Consider the following 25674-nt stretch of genomic DNA (forward strand, 5'->3'; position numbering starts at 1 on the left):
GCTACAGATGAAGAGTAAACAGCAGAAACGAATTCTCAAAAGTCATAAAATCAGTGCTATTTCATATTCGTAATTCCATTGATTGATATTATCAGAACAACTGAATGATAATTAGGACCGTAACGACTATTTTCGTTAGCTTATAAAATTTTATATTTGTATAAATTAATTTGAGACTTAAGTGTATATCAATATTTGTTCAACTTCGTTGGAATTCAAAATATTAAGACAAATTTTGAATTCACTCTATATGAAACAGTGAAACCAAGATTAATCCAACATAAACTTTCCGCAATGACGCATTCGTGAAAATGGGAGTTTCCGAATCCGAGTATGAACAAATATATAGGAAATTCAGCTTAAAAAATAACCTTGCAATCAATTAATAATGGAAAAAAATAGCCCCAAAACAAGATTTTTTACAATTTAATAAGCAGTATATTTAAAAAAAATTATCCTTATATATAATATTTTTATCTAATATTTATGAGGTAATATGTCAACCAAAATATTCATAATTTTCCCAAAATCTTCTTAAAGAACGTTAAAATGTATCTTTTTACAGTTCTATAATAAATAACACGCTCAAAAATCACCTACATAATTTTTTATTTTAACCTTATATATTCCAAATTTAAGGAAAATTTTACAATAACAATTCGATACAAAATGTTTCAATATAAAGAGCAGATTTGTAGCGGGAAACCATATTATATAAATTTCATAATTGAAAGAATTCTGTACAAAGTCATATTTCAGCATATTAGATTTCATATTTCTAATAATAAATCACAAATTTGAAAATCAAACAAGGCACAAAATGACACAGAAGAAAACTTACACAAGTTATAGGCACACACAAAAGTAAAACAAAAGTATTTTAATTTAAAATACTTTTTAATATAACAAAAATTTTTAATGGAAACATTTTGATTCATGTGTATAAAAGACATTCACAAATAAACTAATCACTTGAAACTTAAACTAATCACAAATCACTTAATAAACTAATCCGAGGCTACAACAAACTGCAATTGTTGATTCCAAAACAATCTACTGATGTTCATAAACTTCAAACATGAATAGCTGCAGGGTTTCAAAGTATAATATTTGAGAAACTGAAAGGGTATGGAATGAGTTATCATATCGCTTTGATATTGTCTGTAGTTTATGAGGTGCTTCTAAAGAACATTTATAACTCTTTCGTTTAAATTTTCAACTGCTATTTGTAATTTCGGTTGAACAATAAGTTTAAAAGTTGTTTTGTTTTCTTCAAAAGCCCTGCTAAGTTGGAATATAAATTTAAGTATAAGAATTACCTCGTATAATAACAATGAATATGCATTATGCATTTTGCAATACAAAATAGAATTTCAGAAGAGATTATTTCAACTTAACGATTAAAATAATAAGCCTTTATGGTCCTCGTTTTATAAAACTGTAACTTACTACAACATAGTTATTTAAAGTCTTTCTTTAAGATGAGGCGAAGCTTTTCTATTAACCAGCGCTTTATTGAATATCAGAGTTATGTAATTCATTTTCTATGATATGCTTTGGCAAATGTATCTTCAAAGAAATGGAAAGAGAGTATCTTATATTGCAGAAGTCTCATGCGGTTTTTTTTATCTAGTATGCGTTCGTAAATGTCTGTTTAAATTGCCCTTAACCGAAAAGGACTTGTTACAAAATTCACATCCATACGGTTTCTCTCCAGTATGCGTACGTAAATGTTTTTTGCAACCATCCTTATCCGAAAAGGGTTTGTTACAAATTTCACATGCATACGGTTTGTCACCCGTATGCGTACGTAAATGTACTTTAAAATTACCGTTATGGGAAAAGGCTTTATTGCAAAACTCGCATGTAAAAAGTTTCTCTTGTGTATGCGTCAGAAAATGACTTTTCCAACACACCTTATCCGAAAAGGGTTTGTTACAATATTCACATACATACGGTTTCTCTCCCGTATGCGTACGCAAATGTCTTTTCAAACTCCCCTTAACCGAAAAGGGTTTGTCACAAAATTCACACGCATACGGTTTCTCTCCAGTATGCGTACGTAAATGTTTTTTGTAACCATCCTTATCCGAAAAGGGTTTGTTACAAAATTCACATGCATACGGTTTGTCACCCGTATGCGTACGTAAATGTACTTTTAAATTACCGTTCTGGGAAAAGGCTTTATTGCAAAATTCGCATGTAAAAAGTTTCTCTTGTGTATGCGTCCGTAAATGTCTTTTCAAACTCCCCTTAACCGAAAAGGGTTTGTTACAAAATTCACATGCATACGGTTTCTCTCCCGTATGCGTACGTAAATGTTTTTTTAAACTCCCCTTAATCGAAAAGGGTTTGTTACAAAATTCACATGTAAACGGTTTTTCTCCATTATGTGTACGTAAATGTACTTTTAAACTGCCGTCGTGGGAAAAGGCTTTACTGCAAAACTCACATGTAAACAGTTTCTCTTGTGAATGCGTCAGTAAATGTCTTTTCCAACACACCTTATCCAAAAAGGATTTGTTACAAAATTCACATACATACGGTTTCTCTCCCGTATGTGTACGCAAATGTCTTTTCAAACTAAACTTATGTGAAAAGGGTATGTTACAAAATTCACATGCATACGGTTTCTCTCCAGTATGCGTACGTAAATGTACTTTTAATTGCCTGTTTTCGGAAAAGGCTTTATTGCAAAACTCGCAGGTAAACTGTTTCTCTAGTGTATGTATCAATAAATGTCTTTTAAAATTCCCCTTCGCCGAAAATAGTTTATTACAAAATTCACAAGCATACGGTTTTTCACCCGTATGCAGACGTAAATGTACCTTTAAATTACTGTTTTGTGAAAAGGTTTCCTTGCAAAACTCGCATTTAAACATTTTCTCTTGTGTAAGCGCCCGTAAATGTCTTTCGAAATTGGAAATCATAGAAAAGACTTTGTTACGCAAAAGTTGCAAGCGTTGGGGGAAAAATGCTTTATTACAAATGTCACACGTATGTGGTTTCTGTTTAGTATGCACCAGTAATCGTTTCTTTAAATTCGGAAGCTGAGAAAATATCACAAAATTTGAAAGCATATGGTTTCTCTACTAAGTGGTCAATGAGAAAATGCCGTTTTTAAAACACTTCTTTCTGCATATCAGGAGCATGAGACGTCTCTTTAATTCCAGTTTGCCAGTAAAATTTTCACGACAAATATAATTTAAATGCCTCTGTCCATATGTGGCAAAAATGAAGTTTTTTTCTTTAGATGAATCAAAAGGAAAAACTTTGAATATAATTTTTGGTAGAATATTTTATAACCTGGGTCATAAGAATAAAATTTCTCTTTTTTGTATGTGAGTAAAAATACTCACACATATAAACTAATAAATAATCACAATTATAGCGTGATTAAATATTTCTAAACACATGTGTTGGGGAATTTATTATTTCATTGTTCTCGATTCCATCGGGATGTATATTTTGTATGTTGAAGTTGGGATTGTGGGTCTTTGAAAAGTCAAGCTTTTGTTGTTGTTGCCACTTTTATTCCGAAAGATGTGATGATTTATTGGCTTTTCTTATTAGCATGTCATTAGGTTCTTGCAACACAATCTTGGAACCTAAAAATAAATACTGCATTGTATTTAGAGCTTCTGAAAAAAGCAAAAAATAATTAAATATTTGTTATATATTTATTTATTAACTAGTCATATGTTTAGTTATAAAAAAATCTGTAGAAGCACATGGCTATTCGGTTTGATTTAGAAATATCAACAGAGATTTTAGGAAATGAATTATACTGGAGCCTTGCTAAATGAGCATAATTCGTTCTCGAACCTTATTCGTAATTGACACAATTTTTGAATGAAACTATTTTCTCCATAGGATTCTATATGAAATTGAACAATGCGTTCCATTCTGGAAAAAAAAAAAAAAAAAAAAATCAATAGTAACGTAATTTCTTATTTATGATGCATGTCTCTCTTTTTTTTAACGAAAATTATTTAATGACATTTTTCTTTACTTACACTTCAAAATTTGGTAAAAATGATATATAGCATGATCATTAAATGAATCTGAAAAGCACTCAGCTATGGCCGGATTAAGATGATGCTATGAAACTTCTCATGATTTCGACATTTCCACAATTTCGCAGGAAGGTTGTTGCTCTATGAATCTATTATTTCCTTATGTCCAAACCAAATCTCCTGTAGCTTTTTGCTGCGACACAGAATGCTTCTTCAATAATTTCACTATTTCTTTCACTAGCTGATCGATGTTATTGCTATTCGCCTCAAACGCCCATTTTTTTTATTGTTTCATTTTTACTTTCACACATACAATGTAAAGAGAAAATATTGTAACTGTAAAAATATTTGAACTGCAAATTTTTCTGAATCTCCATGTTTCAGAATTTTTATGTGTTAAATAAGTGCATCTTTGGAAAATGTCCATCTGTCTGAGAGATCACTCAAAAATGTTTTACTATGACGGATGAAATTTGGTATAGAGTCTTTGCACCGAATTTGCATATTTCTGTCAAATTTGGAGCAAAATCCATCCAGAGGAATTCTGCCTGTACAACTGTCTGAGTATAGGGTAACACGTTAACGACACATATTGAGTTTTATACAGATAAAACACAGATTTAATATCAATTGTGCATACATTAATCAAATTTTCAGAAAAATTCAATTCGTGGTGGACTGTCTGTCAGTCTGGACATTCAGAATTATATAAACAAGATAACTTCAAAATACAATGACTTTTAATATATCAAATTTCGCAGTTAATTTTGCTAATGTTACAACAATAGCACAGTGTTAAATTTTTTGCTTTAATCATTTGGGAAACGTGTCAAAAGAAAAAATTTGATTTTTGGATATTATTAACATTATGGCAAGAATTCATTGCCAAAACACTCATCAAGGATGGCATGATATATTCAGCAAAAATGCTACATTTACACCAGAGATTAATATTTCGTAACTATACAAGGCAAACTCTTGGATAATACATTTATTTGAGAGTATGCAAGATAGATTTGGATAGATAAATCTTGACTAGTTCTGATACTGGTGCCAAAAATAAGTTTCAATTGAAAACAATAACAATCAAAAAGGTTCAACTAACCAGAACCCAAGATCAGGTTTCAAAAAACATAAAATGTATTAATTTTTTCCAAATCTAGTTGGGATCCCATTTTTAAAAAAATTCTAACAACTTAGATAGGGGAGAAAAAAAAAAAAAAAAAAAAGAACATTCAGATATGATTAAATGTTATTGCATTACACTAATATTATTTTGCTACAATGTTTTCAATTCTAATTTCTCCTTAATCAAATGAGTGATGAATATTTTTCAATTAATTTCACGTTAATTTTAGCACATGATGGTTTTAGAATTACTGTAATTAATTTTAAATTATTTTATTGAAGTTTGAAACACCTGTTAAAATGTGTCTGGAATGATGCTCCTTATATTATCTGATTACCTTTTTAGTTTGAATAAATATTTAAAATTCCAGTAAGGAAATTATAAAGGAAAGAAAAAAATGTATATATCATTCTGATATGTATATTAAGATATTTTTATATATAACATACAAATATTCAATTTTATAGGAAAAGTACTGAAATCGTCAAATTCAATTTCAAATTTTGTCAATCTTCAATCATTTTTCAGACTTCCACAAAGGCAAGAATAATTTTTAGAAAGAGATAACTCTACTTGAACTAGAAATCTCTAAAGTGCTGTGCTTTAGATAGATGAAATTGGAAATAAGGCCTTGGGATATACTACTTAATATGTTCCAAGGCAAAATCTAAAATGTGATTTCAATCGTAATTTGGTGAAACTTTGTCTACGGAAAATCTGTCCATCTGCTATGGTAATGCTGACAAGATTACTCTAAAATGCAGAATTAAATGGTTGAAATTAAAAAAATGATTCTTTTCCAATCTAAATTTCAATTTATCAATTCGGCCTGTCCGCCTATGAACTTGCAAATATGAAAACTTGTTGTATGAAAAATCATATTTAAACTACAGTAAATATTTAAATGTGACATGAAAGATTGATAGCAGATTGTTAGCAAAATTATTTTTACTTTTATAACTACTTTACTTCTTAATCATTTGCTTTTGGCTAAATAACTTTCCTCACTAACTCCAAAACAATTCATTCTTACATGAAATATTCAATGAATCAATCATACATCAAAAATAAAATGAATGTTAATTCATCAAAAATATTTTTATTATGAATTAACTGTTTCTTTAAAGAATAGATTTTATTTATATAACAAATATTAATTATTTTGTTGATAATAGAGCTAAAAATAATTTACATTTGGTAAAGAATATAACTTACTCAACAAATGATAAGGTGGATTCTTCTTTCATATACAGTTTTTAAATGCTATCTTTTCAGTAATGCATCAATGCGCAACAGATCTGGAAAAAAATAATAATAATAACATATGAATTAACAAAAACGTGGCTTATCCAGAGAAAATTCAATAATGTCAAATTGAACATCTCTAAACAAATATTAAACGATAACTAAGAAGAAATATACAGAACAAATATTTATACTCTTTCTCTATCTCTAAGCAATTTTTTTTTAAAGTAGCTCCACACAAACATATCAAGACAGCTGTTTCAAGAAGACAAGTTCTTTTGCCTTCTAGAATTTCTTCGAAAATATTGAATATTTTAATATTTTCAATGCCTTAAATTATTCTTCATATTTACAATGTGCTTTACCCAAGGAATAGCACCAGCTAGCAAAATTAAAAGTAAACAAAGAAAATTCACATCAAAATAGAAAGGTTCAATGCTAAATCAATAATTAAAAGAATTCTTTACTTATTCATTAAATCTGTAAGATCTGTAGGATTTTTATGATATTTTCAATAATAAACTCTTTTTTTTTTTAGAACATTGTGAATACTATCATTCTTTAATTCTATTTCTCACAATGGGTTAGGCTTTCAAGAATATATTGTTGTTAACATAAAACATTACGCTAACTTGAGAAGCACAATTCATGTGCATATTCTTGTATATTTTTTCAATAGAATTCTCGGCGCAACACTTATGTGTGATTCAGATATTTCAGTTTTCTTTGAATCTGAATGTTCTACATCAAAAGAAAATCCTTTTATTAATATTTGCTCAATTTATGTATTGTACCAACATTAAAATTTGTTTTTCATTCCCTTATGAAAATTTATTATTGAATCTTAAAAAAATAGATAAGGCGGATGTAATTACACAATTTTTTTGAAATAAATTTAAATAACAGTTTTTAATGATAATTTAAATTAAGGAACTTACTTTTTTAAACTTATACACATTTAGGCATTTATCATATTGATGAAATTTAAAATATTTTAATTTCATTAAAACATTATGACAGTAAATAGCAAACTTTTCATAGCTATCCCATTAGTTCAAGCTTTGATCATGAATACAAGAAATTTTACAAGAATGAATACAAAAAATCATGATCATGATACAAATACAAGAAAATTTAGTATTTTTTTTATTATTTTTTTTACAATTGAAAGCAGCTGCATGCATTTAAACCAACGAATCACGAAATCTTCATCAGTAATTATTAAGTGCATAAACTATTTTGTTATATTTAATTATTAGCAAACCAAGTTCTAACTTTTTGATACTACGGAATACTAACTGTAAACTGAGCAGAATTTACAACTCAACTTACTTCAACTTTCTAGGAATGGCAATATCTTTTTGTAACAACAGGAGAAAAATAAATACCGGTAGTGCTCATGGTAGCTAGAAGGTATTGCTCGTATTATTTTTTACGATTTTAGTGCGTCTCGTTCATTTGCAGAACTCTAAGTTCATTTGAGTGAGTGCAAAAAAACGTACGTGTAAAATTTTTGAGCAACTAGTAACATTATTTGGCGTCCATGACAGGACATGAGCTGTCGGTTATCATATTCAAAAACGTTAAAGATTTTAAGAAGGATCTCATAACTTTGTTGGAAGAAAGTAATTTGGGTGAACCGGAGTTTAACTCCCTTATTCGCTAAGTTGCGATAACGCGCCAAAGTTACCTACAGACTGGCAAACCTATTATCTGTAGCTTTTATTATGCGCTATGATTGGGCATCTGTTCCCTCGCTTTTGAACATTTCGCAAAACACGGAGCAAGACCGTTGTTGGCAATTTTTGAAAATTGCGCCAAGCGGGGGATTAAACTCCGGTCGTACCAGTAATGAATCTTTACCTGCTAAAGTTACAATTACTACTTTGAAAGAAGTGGTTTTGAATATTCAAGTTTATAAAAATGATCCGGAGTTTGTCCATGAGATTTTGTTTATGATTATCAGTAAAAGACAAGAAAACGAAAGTCGAAATCACCAAGAAGAAGAACGAAAGCGCCAAGGTGACGAAAGAAAACATCATGACGAGGAAATGGAGAAACAAAGACAACATGAGTAAGAATTAGCAAAAGTATCTGCTGAAGTACGTTTAGAAGTACCAAATTACGAAACCGTTGAATCAGGCAGTGTGAAAACGAAATCCCACTTCCCTAATCTTGAACTTCGTCAATTTTCCGGATATTTAAAGGACTGGTTGCCATTTTGAAGCCAACTTGAACATGTTCATAATGACATAGATATTGCTCCTGAAAATAAATTTCAATATTTGATCCAAGCCACTGTTAGTGGATCGCGCGCTCGGGAAGTCGTTGAGAGTTTCCCGTCAACCGGCGCCAACTACAGCAAAGTTATTGAGTCGTTAAAATCTCGCTTTGGCCGAAGTGATTTACTCATTGAATTCTACGTCCGTGAACTTTTGAAATTGGTTCTAGAAAACGCCCAGCAACAGTCCGCAACGAATTTAGGCACAAATTCGTGCATTAGAGACTCTAGGCGTTACAGCAGATAAAAGTGCCACTTTATTACACCCATTGGTAGAGTCTTGCTTAACAGAAGAAATATTAAGAGCAAGACAGAGGCAAAGAAGTCCTGATGCAACAATAGTTATGAACCGCAAGTTAGACAGGCCGGCTTATTAGCATTTTTGAAAGCAGAAGAACGAATTTCTGTAGCAATGCAGGGTTTTGGCCTGAATAAAAGAAAGGATAAGAATCACTTTAGTAACAAAAGGTTTGAATCCAAGGAAAACTGAAATAAAATATCAACAGCTTCCAGTCTATTCGCCAATGCACAGACCCAAGAAATCAAAAAGTCATGTGTTTTTTGCAGCAAGAATCATGCAAGTGCAGATTGCTTTTCTGCTTGAAAAATGAGTTGGATGGAAAAGAAAACTATTTTGGAAGATAAAAATTGTTGTTATAACTGCTTGAACCCCGGTCATTCAATTAGAAAGTGTCAAACATTTGTAAAATGCATAATTTGTGGTAAAAGACATCAATCTATAATGTGCGATCAACTTGCTAGTATAAGCAAGCCATGTCTAGTGAAAGAAAACTCTCCAGAAAGTGAAGTTAATTTGTCGAATTTATCCAGAAGTCCAAAAGTTCTATTACAAACACTTCAAGCCAAACTTGTTTCAGATAATAATGAGATGACTGTACGCATACTTATCGATTCATGCTCACAAAATCCATACATATTAAAAGAAGTAGCCGAAAAAATGAAATATTCACCTATTCGAGAAGAAAAGTTAATCCACTCACTGTTTGGTGATTGGTTGGTTGGTTATTTAGGGTTTTTGGCACAAAAGCCAAATCTGGCTATGCTGCGCCACTCGAATGGTGAGATAAATCAAATTCATATAAAAAGTAATACTAAGAAATTTATTTATAAAAAGTCAAATTTTGAAGGGCAACGTATTAAAATTAGTACTCTAAAAATAATATGCTTTTCATATTTTTTAATAAAGGCGTCAAACAAATTAAATACGAAAAATTAACAAATTGAGAAAGCAAAACTAAATAGAATGTAAAAAACCAATGTTATGTAGAAATTTAAAAATGTTAGGGTGAGGACTTTCACCCACAATCTCTCGCAACTCGATGGATAGTGAATTAAAAAACTTTAAGCGATGAGGATTAAAATTAGGGCACTCTATTAAAACATGTTTGACTGTTAAAATTACATGGCATTTTGGACATGAAGGGCATTGTTGCCCAAATAAAAGATGCTTGTGGCTAAAGCGGGCATGGCCAATGCGCAGTCGAGTTAATTTAACGTCTAATGCACGTACAGGGATAACAGGCCATAAACTTGTCAATCGATCAACAGAATGTAATTTATTCGAAGTTTGCTGTTCCCAGGATTGCTGCCACAAAGCGCGAACATGATCAGCAAAATATTTTTTTGCATCGTCATATGGAAGTTCACGCTGCAACAAAGAACTTGCCGTTTTTGCCGCAATATCTGCCATTTCGTTTCTGGGTATTCCGACATGACTCGGGACCCAACAAAATAAAATTTTTGCGCCTCTTTTTTCAAGGTCGCGAAGAAGAATAAGGATTTCCATAGCAACAGGATGCATCCGGTTGTTGAAATTGGCAAGAGACCTCAAAGCACTGATACTGTCAGTATAAATGCAGAATGTCCGATTAGAAGAAGCTGAAATCAGTTGAAGAGCGCAAGCTATTGCAATCAATTCAGCAGTAAAAACCGAGAAAGACGTGGGCAGGCGATAGTTATAAGTTTCAGAGGGAAATACCACTCCGCTACCAACATGCTGATTGGATTTTGATCCATCAGTAAAAACTTCTGTGTAAGGGTAGTATTGACAACGGTGATAGTGAAAGAGCTGTTGAAAAATAATCGGTGCTGTTGTAGATTTATCGTAACCAGAAAAAGGGTTCAAAAATGAAAATTGTGGGACATCCCAAGGAGGAAAAGAATAGAAATTTATTGGTTGAATTAAAACCTCGGTGAGTCCCGAATCATGAAGAAAAGCTTTAACCCTCTCATTAAATGGAGGAATGTGAGAGGGGCGAGCATCATAAAGTCTCCGAAGACCAACCGGGAGACAGAAGTGACTAACAGGATGATTCGGAGCTGATAGTATTCGAAAATAGTATTGTGCGGCTATCTTCTTACGTCGAAGATTTAAAGGAAGTTGACTGCATATGGCATACAGGCTTTCTACTGGTGACGTGCGAAAAGCACCAGAGCAAATTCTAAGGGCAGAATGGTGTATCGTATCAAGCTTTCGCAGAACGGAAGGGCGAGCAGATCCATACACCATGCACCCGTAATCAATACGGGATAAAATGACGGCCTGATAGATCCGTAAGAGGGATGTACGATCGGCCCCCCAGGAAGTATTAGATAGCACCTTCAGGATGTTAAGAGATTTCTCGCACCTCTCCAGCAGATGCAGGACATGCGGAAGGAAAGTGAGCTTCCTATCAAAAATGACTCCTAAAAACCGTATTTCATCGGCAGAAGGAATGACAGTTCCACGAATATTGATCAAAGGTTCTGGATGCAGCTGTCGTTTTTGATAAAAATGAGCGCAACGACTCTTTTCCGGAGAAAGAGTGTGCCCATTTTTATCACACCACGAAACTAATTTGTTGACTGCGTTCTGCAGTTGCCGTTCAATTAGGTGCATATTAGAACCTTGAGTGGAGATCTGCAGATCGTCAACATAAAGCGTACCTTGAACAGATGGAGGCAGCTGACTAAGAATTTGGCTAAAATAGGTTATGAAAAGAGTGACACTGAGAACACACCCTTGCGGAACATCCTCAGCTTGATTAAAAATATCGGAATAAAAATTACCAAGACGTACTCGAAAAGTTCGTGAGGTTAAAAAGTTTTAAATAAAAATAGGGAGATTTCCTCTAAAATCTAGGTTAAAGAGAGTTCGTAAAATATCATAGCGCCACGCACGGTCATAAGCTTTTTCTATATCGAAAAAGATAGAAACAAGGTGGTTTCTTCGTACAAAAGCATTACGAATTTGTGTTTCCAGGAGGACGATGTTATCGTAAGTTGAACGTCCACGGCGGAAACCACTCTGTAGTGGCGAAATGTAATCATGTTTTTCTAATTCAAATACCAGGCGTGCATTGACCATGCGTTCGAAAGTTTTACACATCGAGCTAGTTAAAGCGATTGGCCTATAGTTCAGAGGTTTTGCAGGATCCTTTCCAGGTTTGAGGATTGGGATAACTATAGCTTCACGCCATTGTAATGGAAACTAATGCTCAGTCCATATTCGATTAAATAGCTTTAATAAATTGGAAAGAGAGACCTAGTCCAAATGGCGAAGCATATTGTAAGTTATACCATCAGGACCAGGGCTACTATCATTAGAGCAAGCCAGTGCAGTTTTCAACTCGAACAAACTAAATTCGCAATTATATGGAAGAGATCTACGGGAAATAAATTGTAATTTATTTCCTTCCGCTCGCTTCTTAGCCACCAGAAATGATGGACTGTATGAATCTACAGCGGAAACTTTTTGAAAAGTATGCCCGAGATTATTGGCAACTTCAAGAGGCGAAGAGTATACCACATTTCCCGATTTTAACACAGGGAAGGAAAAATCGGGATATATTCAATTGGCTGCTTTGACTTTCTTCCACAATTGTTTGCTAGGAGTAGAATAAGTAATAGTAGAAACATATCTAAGCTAGGATTCCCTCTGACTACGCCGACGGATACTGCGAGCGTAAGCTCTAGCTCGTTTAAAAGCAATGAGATTTTCCGTAGTAGGACACCTACGGAATTTGTTCCAAAGTTGCTTTTGCTTTTTGTAACTATCGTGGCAAGCTTTATTCCACCACGGTCTACGAAATTTTCTTAGACGTGGGGAACGCTTGGGAATACTATTATTTGCAGTATTAATAATGCTGTCAAGGACTTGTTGTACCGCTGCCGATATATCTGCTGTCTAAACCATAGCTTCAGTAATTTTTGCCTGTTTTGTGAATGCAGACCAATCCGCTCGCTGAAATAGAAAATAAGGCGGACCTTGAACCGTCATACCGCCACTGTCAGCATGGGGAATTATTATAGGGAAATGATCACTACTGTGAAGATCATTTTCAACTGTAGAATTCAAAAGTGGCAAGAGAACTGGCGAACATATTGCAAGATCTAGATTGTGAAAGGAGCGTGTTGGTTCGTGAAAATAAGTTTTCTCGTCATTATTGAGCAAACAGAGACAGTTATTAGAAATAAACTGTTCGATCTGCCGCCCACGAGAATTTGTTCTATCTGAACCCCACAAAGTAGATGGCCATTAAAGTCACCAAGTAGAATAAACGGCGCTGGAAGTTGATCCACTAAACTGTCAAGATCTTGTTGACTAACAGAAGCATTAGGTGGTAAATAGATACAGTAGACTGTAATTAATGCTCGTGCATGCACTTGAACAGTCACAGCTTGCAAATCAGTATGGAGTGAAAGAGGTGTGCTCGGAAAGGAATTGGAGGTTAGAATGCAGACGCCTCCAGAATTATGGGAGCCGTTTTCTGCATCTTTCCGAACGGTATTATAACCACGTAATTTAAGTGGGATGTTTGTCTTCAAGAAAGTTTCTTGAAGGCAGAGACAAGCGGGATGAAATTTGTTAAGCATTGTCCTAATTTCATTTAATTTGGGACGAATGCCACGACAGTTCCATGAAATACAAAAACCCATTAAAAAGCGTGTGTTTTAAAGGCAGTGGTAGGAACATTAGATGGAGTTGGCGATAACTCGCAACTCATTTGGAGGTCATTATCATCCTCTTCAGATGGATGAAGCGAAATACTATCGGGACTTTTGGACACGCCTTTAAAAATGGATGATAAATCCTTGTGAACTATGCCCTGACTCGCAAGTCCCAGAGCGACTGAGTTATGCAAAGTTGACTTTTTCATTTTTTGATGATTATTTTGAGGGATGCCACGTTTTGAAATCTTAAGCTTTAATGCTTTGTTCGGTTTTACTTTGCGTTGATGCTTTTCCGGTTTACTGGGTTCAGAAGCACTAGTTATAGAAATTTCAGAATTTGTATCAGATACTTTTGGTAGAGGTTTAGTTCTGGGCATATTCTGCACACAATTTGCACAAAATTGTTTTTTGGTAACAGATGCGTAAGTCACGCCTGGTGTTGGCGTCTGAGCAAGTACTTTTCGCCTGGCCTCAGGATATGGAATATCTTCCTTCAATTTAACCGATACAATCTGTTTTTCCAATGTCCAACGGGGGCAAGATCGAGAAAAGGAACTGTGGTTACCATCACAGTTCACGCACTTTTCCGGTGCAGAACACTGTTGGTTGTCATGGCCTTTTTCTCCACAGCGGGCACAGGTGAGAGGCTTTAGAATGCCCAAAGCGTTGGCATTGGAAACATCGAAGTGGGTTTGGGATATATGTCTTAACAGGCAATTTCATATAGTCGACTTTCAAAGATTCAGGTAATTTAGGATTGTTAAACGTGAGAATGAAGTGCTTAGTAGGAAGGAGTTGTCCCTCCCGCCGGATAGTTATACGGCGTACATGAGTTACTCCTTCAGGTTTCAGTTCTGCAGCAATTTTTTTCAATGGAATCATTAAACAACTCGCCACACGTTATTACACCTTTTGAAGAATTTAATGTAGCGTGAGCACTTACGTTTACAGATATTGTTCCCAATGTTTTCAGTTTCAGTATTTGTTGTGATTGCTTTCGGGAACTCACTTCCACAAGCAAATCACCAGATCGTAGTTTCCGGGTCGATGATACAGTACCAAGCGTTCCAGTGATGGCCTTTTCAACAAGAAAAGGTGAAACATTATGGAAGGTTTCATTGTTTGTAGATATGCGCTTTATGATGAAAAATTTGTCAAAATGTATTAAAGAGGAAGTTTGATTCTTTTGTTGCCCACTGAAGGGAGCAAAGTTTTTACGGCCCATACGATATTGATGGGGATTCGGGCCCAGCGGCATCGTCCACCACGGAGCCCTACAAGGGATGGTAGTAACTGGCTCTAGATGTTCCTAGCTTCAGCACTTACCATAATGCTAACTGGTACCTATACGCTGGGAGTTACCCCCGGGGACAGTGATCACCCTTAATGCCAAGCCCAAGGAGTAACCCCTTCGCTTGATCCCTAGCAGACTAACCACTTAGGTGGCTAGGTACCAGCCGATTGATACACCGGGGACCACAGTGCACCGCCCGTCTAATGGGTCGCCACGCACGGCAAACACGTGGGGTATTAGCTGTCCATGAGAAGCAGGAAGCAAACAGAGCGGCGACAGCTTCTCATGGAGAGCTCTCTCGCCTACCCTCGAGGGAAAGAAAAAAAAGAAGACAGCAGAAGGCGCAGAGGAGAGTAAACCTAAAGGGAGTAAAGATCTCTGGGTACCTCGGGATTGGGACACCCGTACTCACCTGTAGTAGGTGAGCCCCTGAGGGGTCACTGTTTGGTGAAGTTAATTCTGATGAATGCAAGCATAATTGCTATAAAATTAAGAAGTCTAAATAAAAACTTCAAATGTAATTTTGATGCTTTGGACCAGGCCAAAATTTGTGATTCAACCTGCTAGAAAAGGAGCTTGGATCAACGAGTTGGAGTAAGCTCTTTGATGTAAACGATTTTTCCAAACCAATTCAAATACTCATTGGTGCTGACATCATGGGCAAACTGTTGACTGGTCACCGTAGAGAACTAATTACTGATCTCGTCACTTTGGAAACAAAACTAGAATGGACAGTGATGGGGAAAAATTGCCTTAGAAAATCAAAAGAAAGAACACTTAGCCTTGTCTGTGACATCCTGATTTGTTAAAGATGCTGATATTTCAGATTCGAGGAAGCTGGATTTAATTGGTATCAAGGATCCCATCGAAAGAAAATCTAGAGCTCAGCAAGACTTGGAAACCAAGCGATATTTTTAAAAAACTGTCAAATTTAAAGATGGTTGTTATGAAGTATCATTACCGTGGTCTGATGATAAAGCTTCACTCCATAATTTTCCCTTGGCGAAACAAAGATTGGAGAACGTTACTCTGAAGCTGATTTCCAGTGGACAGTATAAAAATTATGAAAAGGTTTTTCAAGATTGGTTATCTGACGGAATGATAGAAATAGTTCCAGAAGATAAAAAGAAGTTACTTGGACATTATTTACCTAACCATCATGTATTAAAGGAAAGCAGCACTACACCCATTCGTCCAGTTTTAGATGCGTCATCTAGAATGAAAAATCAACCTTTTTTGAATCAATGCTTAGAGAGTGGACCAAATCTCATCGAAGTTACACCTGATATTATGCTGCGTTTTCGGGAAAGAAGAATTGGCGTTACAGCGGACATTCGAAAGGCGTTTCTTCAAGTCAGTGTTTAAAAAAACGACTGTGATGTTTTGAGGTTTCTGTGGTGGTAAAACGAAGAACGTAAGAAATTAAAAAGTTTTCTGTCATACAAGAGTAGTTTTTGGCGTAAAATGTAGTTCATTTCTGCTGGGAGCCGTGATAAAGCTTCATATAAACAAATGTGAATGATTTGATGCTGTTTTCAAGAATAAACTGCAAAGAAGTTTTTACGTTGATAATGTTGTGACAAGTGTTGACAGTCAAGAAGATCTAAAAGATTTTGTTTCCAACTCCACTGAAGTAATGAAAAAAGGTGGTTTTGATTTAAAGGGATGGGAAAATTCGGAAGAAATCTCAAAATAATCAGAAAAATCCGGAACTCCTAAACTAGGGTGAGTATGGAGTAGCCAAAGACATTTTGAGAGTCAACATGAACTGGTTGAGTGAAATAAATTTAGTGAAGTTCACGAAGAGGAAAATCTTGTTAATTGTACACAAAATATATGATGCCATTGGTTACACGTCTCCAGTTTCTATTCTCCCCAAATTGATTTTGCAAGAAGCTTGGAAACTGGATATAGGTTGGGATGAAGACATATTAGACGACAGACTAAAGCAGCAGTTTTTACAGTGGTTTCATGAACTTCATTTGTTGGAGCAGATACATATTCCCAAATGGATCCACTATGATTTTACCAATAGAGGGATGCATTTTGCATTGTTTTTGTAACGCTAGCAAAGACGCATACGCCACCGTCATATTCCTAAGGGTTGAACAAGGTGAAATTGTAGAATTAAGACTAGTTGCTGTAAAATCCCGTGTAGCACCTTTGAAAGGCGATGGCGGAACAATTCCTCGAAAAGAACTCTTGGCTGTTTTGGTGGGAGCTAGGCTGACTGAATCGGTTAAAGAAGCTCTACATTGGAAAGACACGAGATGTTTCTACTGGAAAGACTCAACAAAAGTAATTGCCTGGATTTCAAGAGAAGAAAAGTGGCTTGTCTTCGTCGGGAACCGTGTACAAGAAATAAGAAAACTAAGCAAACCCTCTTCATGGCAACATGTGCATGGAGAAATGAAGCCAATTGATTTGCCTTCAAGAGGATGCAATGCCAAGCAACTGGTTTCTCTTGCTTGGTGAGAGGGTCCCAAATGGTTGAAAGTCTCTTTCGAGCATGTTCTGAGCTCCCCAACTCAGGAATTTAAAGAAGAAGAAACTGAATTGTAAAAACTGAAAACTGTTAAAATTCTGGCAGATATGGAAAAGACTTCTTCTAATGACTGGTATTATAAATATTTTTCCAATTATCAAAGTATAGTTCGCATGATTGGTTGGATTCTTCATTTTAAGAATAATTGCATTAACACCAAGTCAACTATTCAAGGGAAATTATCTAAAATGGAATTTGAAGAAGCTGAAGTGCGTATAATACGGATGATTCAAAGAGAATCTTTTCCTACCAAAAATGATGATAGATTAAAATTCCTTGGAACTTTTTGTGACGAAAGAGATATACTAAAATTACATACATGAAAGACGAAGATTATTTTCTGAAGCCTGCAATCCTTCCATCGAATGATGAAGTAATGAGACGACTCATCATCTATACCCATGAAAGTAATTGTCATGCAGGAATTCAGATACTTTTAAATTTGCTTAGAGAGAAGTATTGGATTTTTTAGCGGAGAAAATCTGTAAAAAAAAATCCATTCTAAGTGTGTGACTTGCAAGCGGTTCAAATCTAAATCAGCTGAAATTCTTTTTGCTCCGTTGCCTAGTGATAGAGTTACACTGTCAAATGTCTTCGAAGTGTTCGGTGTAGATTATGCTGGTTCTCTCTATTTGAAGTCAAATGGTAAGGCATGGATTGTTGTATTTACTTGCGCCGTCTATCGAGCAGTCTTTTGAGTTGGTTCAGTCACTTACTACCGATGTATATATTCAAGCCCGCAGACGATTCATTGCCAGAAGAGGCAGAATTTCCTTTCTATATTCGGATAACGACACGAACTTTGTGGGAACCAGCAGTGCTTTAAAGGCATTGGATTGAGAAAAGATAGCAGTGTACTCAATCACTCAGAAAATTACTTGGAAATTTATTCCTCCCGCAGCAGCGTGGTGGGATGGATTTTAGGAGCGTATCGTAAGAATGCTTAAAGAACTTCTGCGCAGGAAGCTGGGCAAATCCAACGCCGGCTATGAAGAACTCAACACGATATTGTGCGATTGTGAGGTCAATAATAAACGCTCGACCACTTATTTATCTTCAAGAGGATCCAAATGAGTTGGTACCATCGACACTCTCCCTGCTTATTCATGGTGGCAACAACAGCAAAACTCCAGATCTTGATAGTGTAGACAGATCTTCTTTGACAAAACGTGTAAAATACTTGCAGAGATTACGCGAAAATCTCAGGCAACGATTCAGAAATGAGTATATTGCTCTTTTAGTCCACAGAGGAAAAAGAAGGAATGATGTTTTGAATGTTGGTGACATTGTTCTTATTGAGCATGACAATATCAAACGTATCGATTGGCTACTTGGAATTATCGTAGAGTTTTTTCCTGGAAAAAATGGAGTCCCTAGAGTTGCGAGATTAAAGACTTACAAAGGTGAAAGAATCCGTCAGTTTCAAAGGCTCTACCCTTTGGAAGTGTCCGACAAAACTGATGTTGATGTCTTGAAGACAGCTAGAAAAACTGATGATGTCGTTTCGAAGGCAACTAGACCAATTGACCCTTCTTCTGAGAACATTGATACTGTTGGAAGGAAACATCATCCCAAAAGTAGATAATGAAGAACCATAAAAATTCCACGTCAATTAAACTTGTGAACATTAAAAATTTGTACTTGAATTTTTATTTTGGAATTCTAAATGTCAAAAAATGTAAGTTGCAAAGTTCAGTCTATAAATGTAACTTTGCAAGGCGGGAGTATATAAATTGAGCAGAATTTACAACTCAACTGAGCTGTAAAACATTTGTTTTCTAGGAATAGCAATGTCTTTCTGTAAAAACAGGAGAAAAATAAATACCGATAGTGCTCATGGTAGCTAGATGTTTCTCGCATTATTTTTTACGATTTTAGTGCGTCTCATTCCTTTATGGAACTGTGAGTTCATTTGAATGAGTGCAAAAATGCGTCCGTGTATAATTTTTGCCCTGCTAGTAACACTAACTTTCTGTTTTCTAACGACATATGTAAATTTTTCACAAAACTATTTTTTAATTGCAAGTATTGTTTGACATTAAGTCTGTGAATTCAGTTTGCGTTATAATTAGTTGTTTTGACTCGGATCTCTACTTTCGTTTTAGAATCAGTTTATTTTTGCACAACAAAAGTCATAGAGCTTCAAGATTCTAGTTACAAAATGAGGGCAGAAACTGATCAGAGTATTTACAGATGAAGTAGACTCAAATTGATGAAATGATCCGCAAATCAGAGATGAAATTACGTAATGTGAAAGTTCCTTTTTTAAAGCAAACACAACCTATTCTACTTAAATCAGTAACCTGGATTGCCAGATTCCAAGCATGAATAAGATGCAATGCAAACTGTAGATGAAAATAAACAGGAAATACAAAATTAATTTAGAATGGCAACACAGGATATATTTAGAAGATTCAACAGATAGTTACGAAATCCTCAATTTTATCAGTAATTATATTAATAGTACTAGTTTTCCTGAGATAAAAAAAATTAATCATCTCTATTCCTCAATAAAAATTAATTATAGATAGCAAGTCACACAATGGGAATACAAAATAAATGATACAATATGAATGAAATAAGCAATTTTCAAAAATTAAATTGTATTAAAAAAATAGAACAGCTGAAGACAGTTTCACAAATGGACAACTGGTATGAAATAAGAATGGCAGTATCCAAAAAAATTCATCTTATTTATTTAAAAATATTCTGTAAAATATACACTCCTTGCAACTGGCCTGTAAATCATGTAACTCATTGAAAGAATAAACAAATTCAAGACACCGAATTACAGAACTTTACAGTTCAAGCTATTTCCAAGTGTGCTAAATAAAGTAACAGTATGAGGTTGTATATAGCAATATTTCAGAATATAAAACAGCATTTATTCCATTGGCACAATAATTTGAAACTTATATAGTATTACATTTTAATTATACCATATAAAGTAATGATAAAAAGGAACGTCTTGAAATTCATATCCCATGTTAATTAAAATTTCAACAAGGTCACTTAAATTAGTAATAATGGTAAAAAGAAAATTAGATAAGTTTTGAAATTCAAATTTCAGATATTTTCAAAGAAGACATTTATCATAATTACTAAAAAAAAACAGCTTGATGTTAATTAAGTTTTATGATAATGAAAGAAATGTAAACAGTGTGCAAACTATCAATACAAAATGTGAACACAAAATGTTCTACTTTCTGCAAATTTATCATCTATGAATGTATTGACATTGGAATAACAGTCATTACATTTATAAGTGAGTTTAAATACAGTAATGTGATGTGATGTAATGTTTACAAATAGTTATGAAATTTATGTAAGGCAATTAAAAAAACACTATCTTTCTTAAATATGAAACTCTGAGCTGTAACTTTAAGACAATTAACAAATAAAACAAAATTCATAAAAAAAAGTGCTTGGCTTCATTCATCCACATTAACATGTTACTTTTCAAGTTTACGAGAGATGATGAATTCAAATGACCTATACTGCATTAAATTATTACAAGTTATTAATTAATTACAGCAGAATCTGTATTATTTATATAAAAATACAACTTTCATGAAAGAAGCAGTCTATTTTTAAGCAAAATCATGAAGAATTTGAGGGGAGGGAGAAGAAATAAAAAATATTAAAAGGGGAAAAAAAGCTAGTCAATTACATGTATTTTATTTTTACATACCTTTTTGATACAAATTATTAACAATAAAATTTAAAAATATTTCCTTTTTGATTTTTGTTTCATTTCTTTATCAGAAAAATAAAATTCTTTAAAAAATAAATAAATATACATTTCATAGAAAAAAAATTGTTTTTATAATCAGATATAAATTTGGAGCATGGACAATATCCATTTTATAATTTAAAAATGCACTTTTTCTGCAAATGTATATTTGTTATATTAAACATCTGCCACCTACACATTTATCATATCCTTATTAGTTGATCATAATTTTTTTTTCTCCCCTTTGTATATCGTTACAAAAGAGGGAAAAAATGAGTAAAGATGAATCATTTAGAGAACTGGTTTTATTCGCATGAGAATTAAATTTTTCTAGAATATAGTATTTAACTGGTGGAGGATATAGGAACATCAAAGCATCATTTGTATTACAAAATATTGAAAATCAATTAAAAACATGGTATAGGCCTTACAACTGACTTGCAAATGGTTACTTTAAAAGCAAATAGTTTGATTCTTAGTTAAAAGCTTTTCCCTCTAATTATATTTTAAATTTAACATGGTAAGATCTAATTGCTGGTGTTTCTCTTTTGAATGAATACATGAATGTCTACTTAAATAACTTTTTTGAGAAAAATTTTTACCGCATATATCACAAGAAAAAGGCTTTTCTTTATTATGTGTTCATAAATTTCACGTTTGAAAGAAAAAATTTTATTGCATATTGCACAAGAGTAAGGGTTTTCATGAATTCGATAATACTTGTTTAGATGACATTGGTTTTACAGCATATATCACAAGTAAAAAAATTATTACTTGTACGAATTAAATGATGTAAACTTAAATAATATTTTCAAATAAATTTCTTACTACATATATCACAAGAGAAGGGTTTGTCAGTTTCACGAGTTGGATAATGGCTATTTAAACAAGATTTTAAAGAAAAGCTTTTACTCTATATATCACAAGAACGAGTAACAAAGTGTCTATCTAATTCAAATCTCCTATTCAATTCTCAACAACATATTTTGCAAGAATAAGGTTTCTCATTGATGCAAATTCGATGATGTTCCTTTAAACCAAATTTAGTGGAAAATTTTTTACTGCATATATCACATAAATAGGGTTTTTCATTCATAGGAGTAAGAAAATGTCTATTTAAATGTTGTTTATAAGTAAATCCTTTATAGCATATCTCAAAAGAATAAGGTTTTTCACTAGTATGATTTCAATAATGCACTAGCAAATAATGTTTTTGAATAAAAATTTTGCTGCATATTACACAAAGAAACGGTTTTTCATCTGAATGAGCACAAAAATTGACTTTTAATTCAGGTTTTTGGGAATATCTTTTTATCGCACAGATCACAAGACTAGAGTTCCTCATTTGTATGGATTTCACAATGGCATTTAAACTGATTTAATTTCAAAAATGTTTGACCCCAAACATTACATGTGAATTTTTGCATTCCTGCAAAGGTCAAGTTGGGAATTTATTTCATTATCAGAGATTTAAGAAAATGATAACAAGGTAAACACATTTCACCCAGCTTGACAGAAGGCTCCATCTTAAAAATCAAGATTTTCTTTCTATCATAAATTCAGCTGTAGATTGATTGTTGATAGTTTAACTCCCTAAATTAAGTCCCACTAATTTTCCTCTCTACCTATTTTTATCACTCTACAGATTTAAATGTTTGAATAGGAAAGATTTTTCACTTAAGATTTATCACAGAAAAGTTCAGTAAACAAGTGAACCAATACAGCAATAGATTCGTTATAAGAAAAGTATCAATGAAAATGGTCCCGAATTAAAAACAAAACAAAAATGAGAATTATTTTTCTTTGATTTTCTGATGTGCAAGATGATCCAAAAGTTAAATTAAGAAAATAACACTTGGCAATAAAGTTTAATATACCATTCTCCAATTGGAAGCTACTAATTTTTGACATACAAGACAATTAAAAAGTTAAGAAATTAATAATTCCCAATAAAATTTAATAATCATTCTTCACTTGGGAACTATGTAGAAAGTCAATAAAAACTTGAATTTATGTAATGTCTTTGATGATATGACACAACATAAAAATATTGTTTAATGGCTTGAAATTAGCTTATCAGAACTTTTCATAAAAGTTAATATCAGCACATTCTGGTGTCAAATGATTTTTACTGACATTAGAAAATTTCTTTCAAATTATTGATTTTTTTTTTTAATTATCAGTATTGTTACAGGCATTTCAGGATTCTGCATTTTGGGTGTTTTTTCCATAAAATTATATCTAACAAATTTCCAGACGAAAAAAATTAATGAAATTTTCAAACAATGTTAAGATTATATAAATGTAAACTATTTTCTGATTTAAAGAAGGGTTGGCGTAGAGATTTTTTAACAACAAATTTTATTCTTTCCGCTTTTATGGAAGAAGTTCAACTCGTACCTATTATTAATTTTTTTTCACAAAAATTATGATTAGTAGCGGATGTATTTTGAAGAGAAAAGTGAAAAGAAAGACATAATGCAAAAGTATTTTGAAATAATATAATTTTAAAAGGGAATTTACTGATTTTATATTTTGGGCTCAGCACCTTTCAGAGTTAATGTGGGAAATAAAAGCCCACACAATTCTTAAAGTTCATAATTCTGTTATATTATTCAGAAGATACAGAATGAAAAACTATTCTGGGTAAATTAGAGAAAAAGTATATAAAGTAAGTGATAAGTAAAATATTTTTTATCTATACATTATTTACCAGTGATATCTCAACATTATATGATTAATTAATAAGAAACAGTTTACATTGTTAATATTAAAGGAACAACTCTTAATTACAAGAAGAAATAATCCACTTAAAGGAGAAAAAAAATCGTTTTATTAAAGATTAAAAATGCAAATAATGGCAAAACTGTCATTAGAACTTTTTTCCATTCTATAAATATTTTTATTTTTTTCTTAGAGAATTTTAAATTGAATTAAAAATATGAATTTTTTTTCATACGCCAATTTCTACGGAAAATGGAAGAATATGTCACAAGGAAATAAAAAACAACAAACTTAAAAGGAAAATTGAAATTAATTACTTGAAAGAAAGTAATTCTTGATTGAAATCTAGTTTGGGTTGTCCCTTGAGTTTGGCGCCAACAACGCAACCTCAACAAGCATCCTAATAATAGTTCTCAAAAACATCATGTTGAGATTTATCTTTTAATGTTTTTTTGTGTTGAGTTGCATACTGACGAACGAAACACAATCTAGAAATCGACTCTTTGTAACTCAAACTTTTGGAGTCCAATTATAGGCTTTCTTTCTCCGTCTGTTTCGTGGATTGTGATTGGTTAGAGAATTACATGTTTATTTACATTATGGACGGGAAATTAAGAGGGGAATTTGTATTATTAAATTACTGTTTACCTATATAAGTTTGAGATGGGAAATGAAAATGTTTTTTCCCTCATACTTTCGAACCTTTAATGCCGTAACAGGCCTTTTTTAAAAATTATTTTTATATTGTCTTTGACAAGTTTAGAAAATATTTTAGTGAATATAAACAACGAGTTCAGAAGTTATGAATGCTACTGTATTCCTAGCTTTCAAAAAGGTTTTCAGAAAACAATTACAGTTATTTATTAAGTAATAATTAATACTGTGTAGTAATTAAAAAAAAATTGGTACAGTTCTAGAGACGGGTACCATTTGGCGATTTCCCGCCAAATTTTTCTCGCCAAGCCCCGCGGACGCTGCAATCAAAACTTAACAATAGAATATTTTTTTATTAAAATCATTAAAAAATAAGCTGCTTACAATACATTATGCTTAATAAAGCAAGAGCAAATAATACACTTTCAAAATAATACACACAAAATCTTTTTTAAAAAAGCGGAGGGGGGGGCGGGGGGCTAAAATAAAAAGAAAAATTATAAATACTGTTTTTTATGTTTTGCAATATTATGGAAAAGTAAAATTGGAATTTATTAAAAAGTAAGACATAATTACTATTTAAATTAATGTAAAAGCAGAATGGATTCATCAAAAGTTTGAGTCAGAGCTATTTTAAAGATTCTTAGATAACTCAGCAAATATAGTTGATTGATAATACCGATTCTAAAATGTACTTATGTAAAATAAGCAACACTAAACTAGATGTTTTCTATTGTGCTTACTTTGAGTTTCTAATAACTTACTTTATTCATTTTAGAAAATTTAGCAACATATTTTTATAAAAAATCATGCAGTGTATACATTATACAGCAAGAAAAATAATGTTAAAAATTGATAATTCTTAATCTTATTTATTATACACATGTGATAAATATGTTAAACAGCCATATTTAATATACATTTGCCATAAATCTTTCTTCTTGAGAACTGTTGCAAATTATCATATACCTTAGTTTGCTTTTATCCAATTTGCGGAATATTACTTTATACACATTACAACTTTTACAAAATGGGTACTAGCAATTTAGATTATATATGTGTTAGCTTCCATCATACTTCTTCTTTGGGGCATTTTCTTG

General features: G+C 32.9%; 2 protein-coding genes across 2 annotated transcripts; one reads left to right on the plus strand and one right to left on the minus strand.

Moving 5' to 3' along the window:
- Positions 1-692: 692 nt before the first annotated feature.
- LOC129987875 (gastrula zinc finger protein XlCGF57.1-like) lies at positions 693-24391 on the minus strand. Its single transcript, XM_056095848.1, has 3 exons — positions 24238-24391; positions 6361-6443; positions 693-3608 (listed from the first exon to the last, which is right to left on the minus strand). The coding sequence occupies exon 3, from the start codon at positions 3078-3080 to the stop codon at positions 1626-1628; it is 1455 nt and encodes a 484-aa protein (XP_055951823.1). The 5' UTR covers positions 3081-3608; positions 6361-6443; positions 24238-24391; the 3' UTR covers positions 693-1625.
- On the plus strand, positions 16938-17393 carry LOC129987632 (uncharacterized). The gene has a single exon (XM_056095591.1). It carries the CDS (start codon positions 16938-16940, stop codon positions 17391-17393), a length of 456 nt encoding a protein of 151 aa, XP_055951566.1.
- Positions 24392-25674: the final 1283 nt, after the last annotated feature.

Source organism: Argiope bruennichi, chromosome 10 (genome assembly GCF_947563725.1).
Source record: "Argiope bruennichi chromosome 10, qqArgBrue1.1, whole genome shotgun sequence".
Classification (NCBI taxonomy): domain Eukaryota; kingdom Metazoa; phylum Arthropoda; class Arachnida; order Araneae; family Araneidae; genus Argiope; species Argiope bruennichi.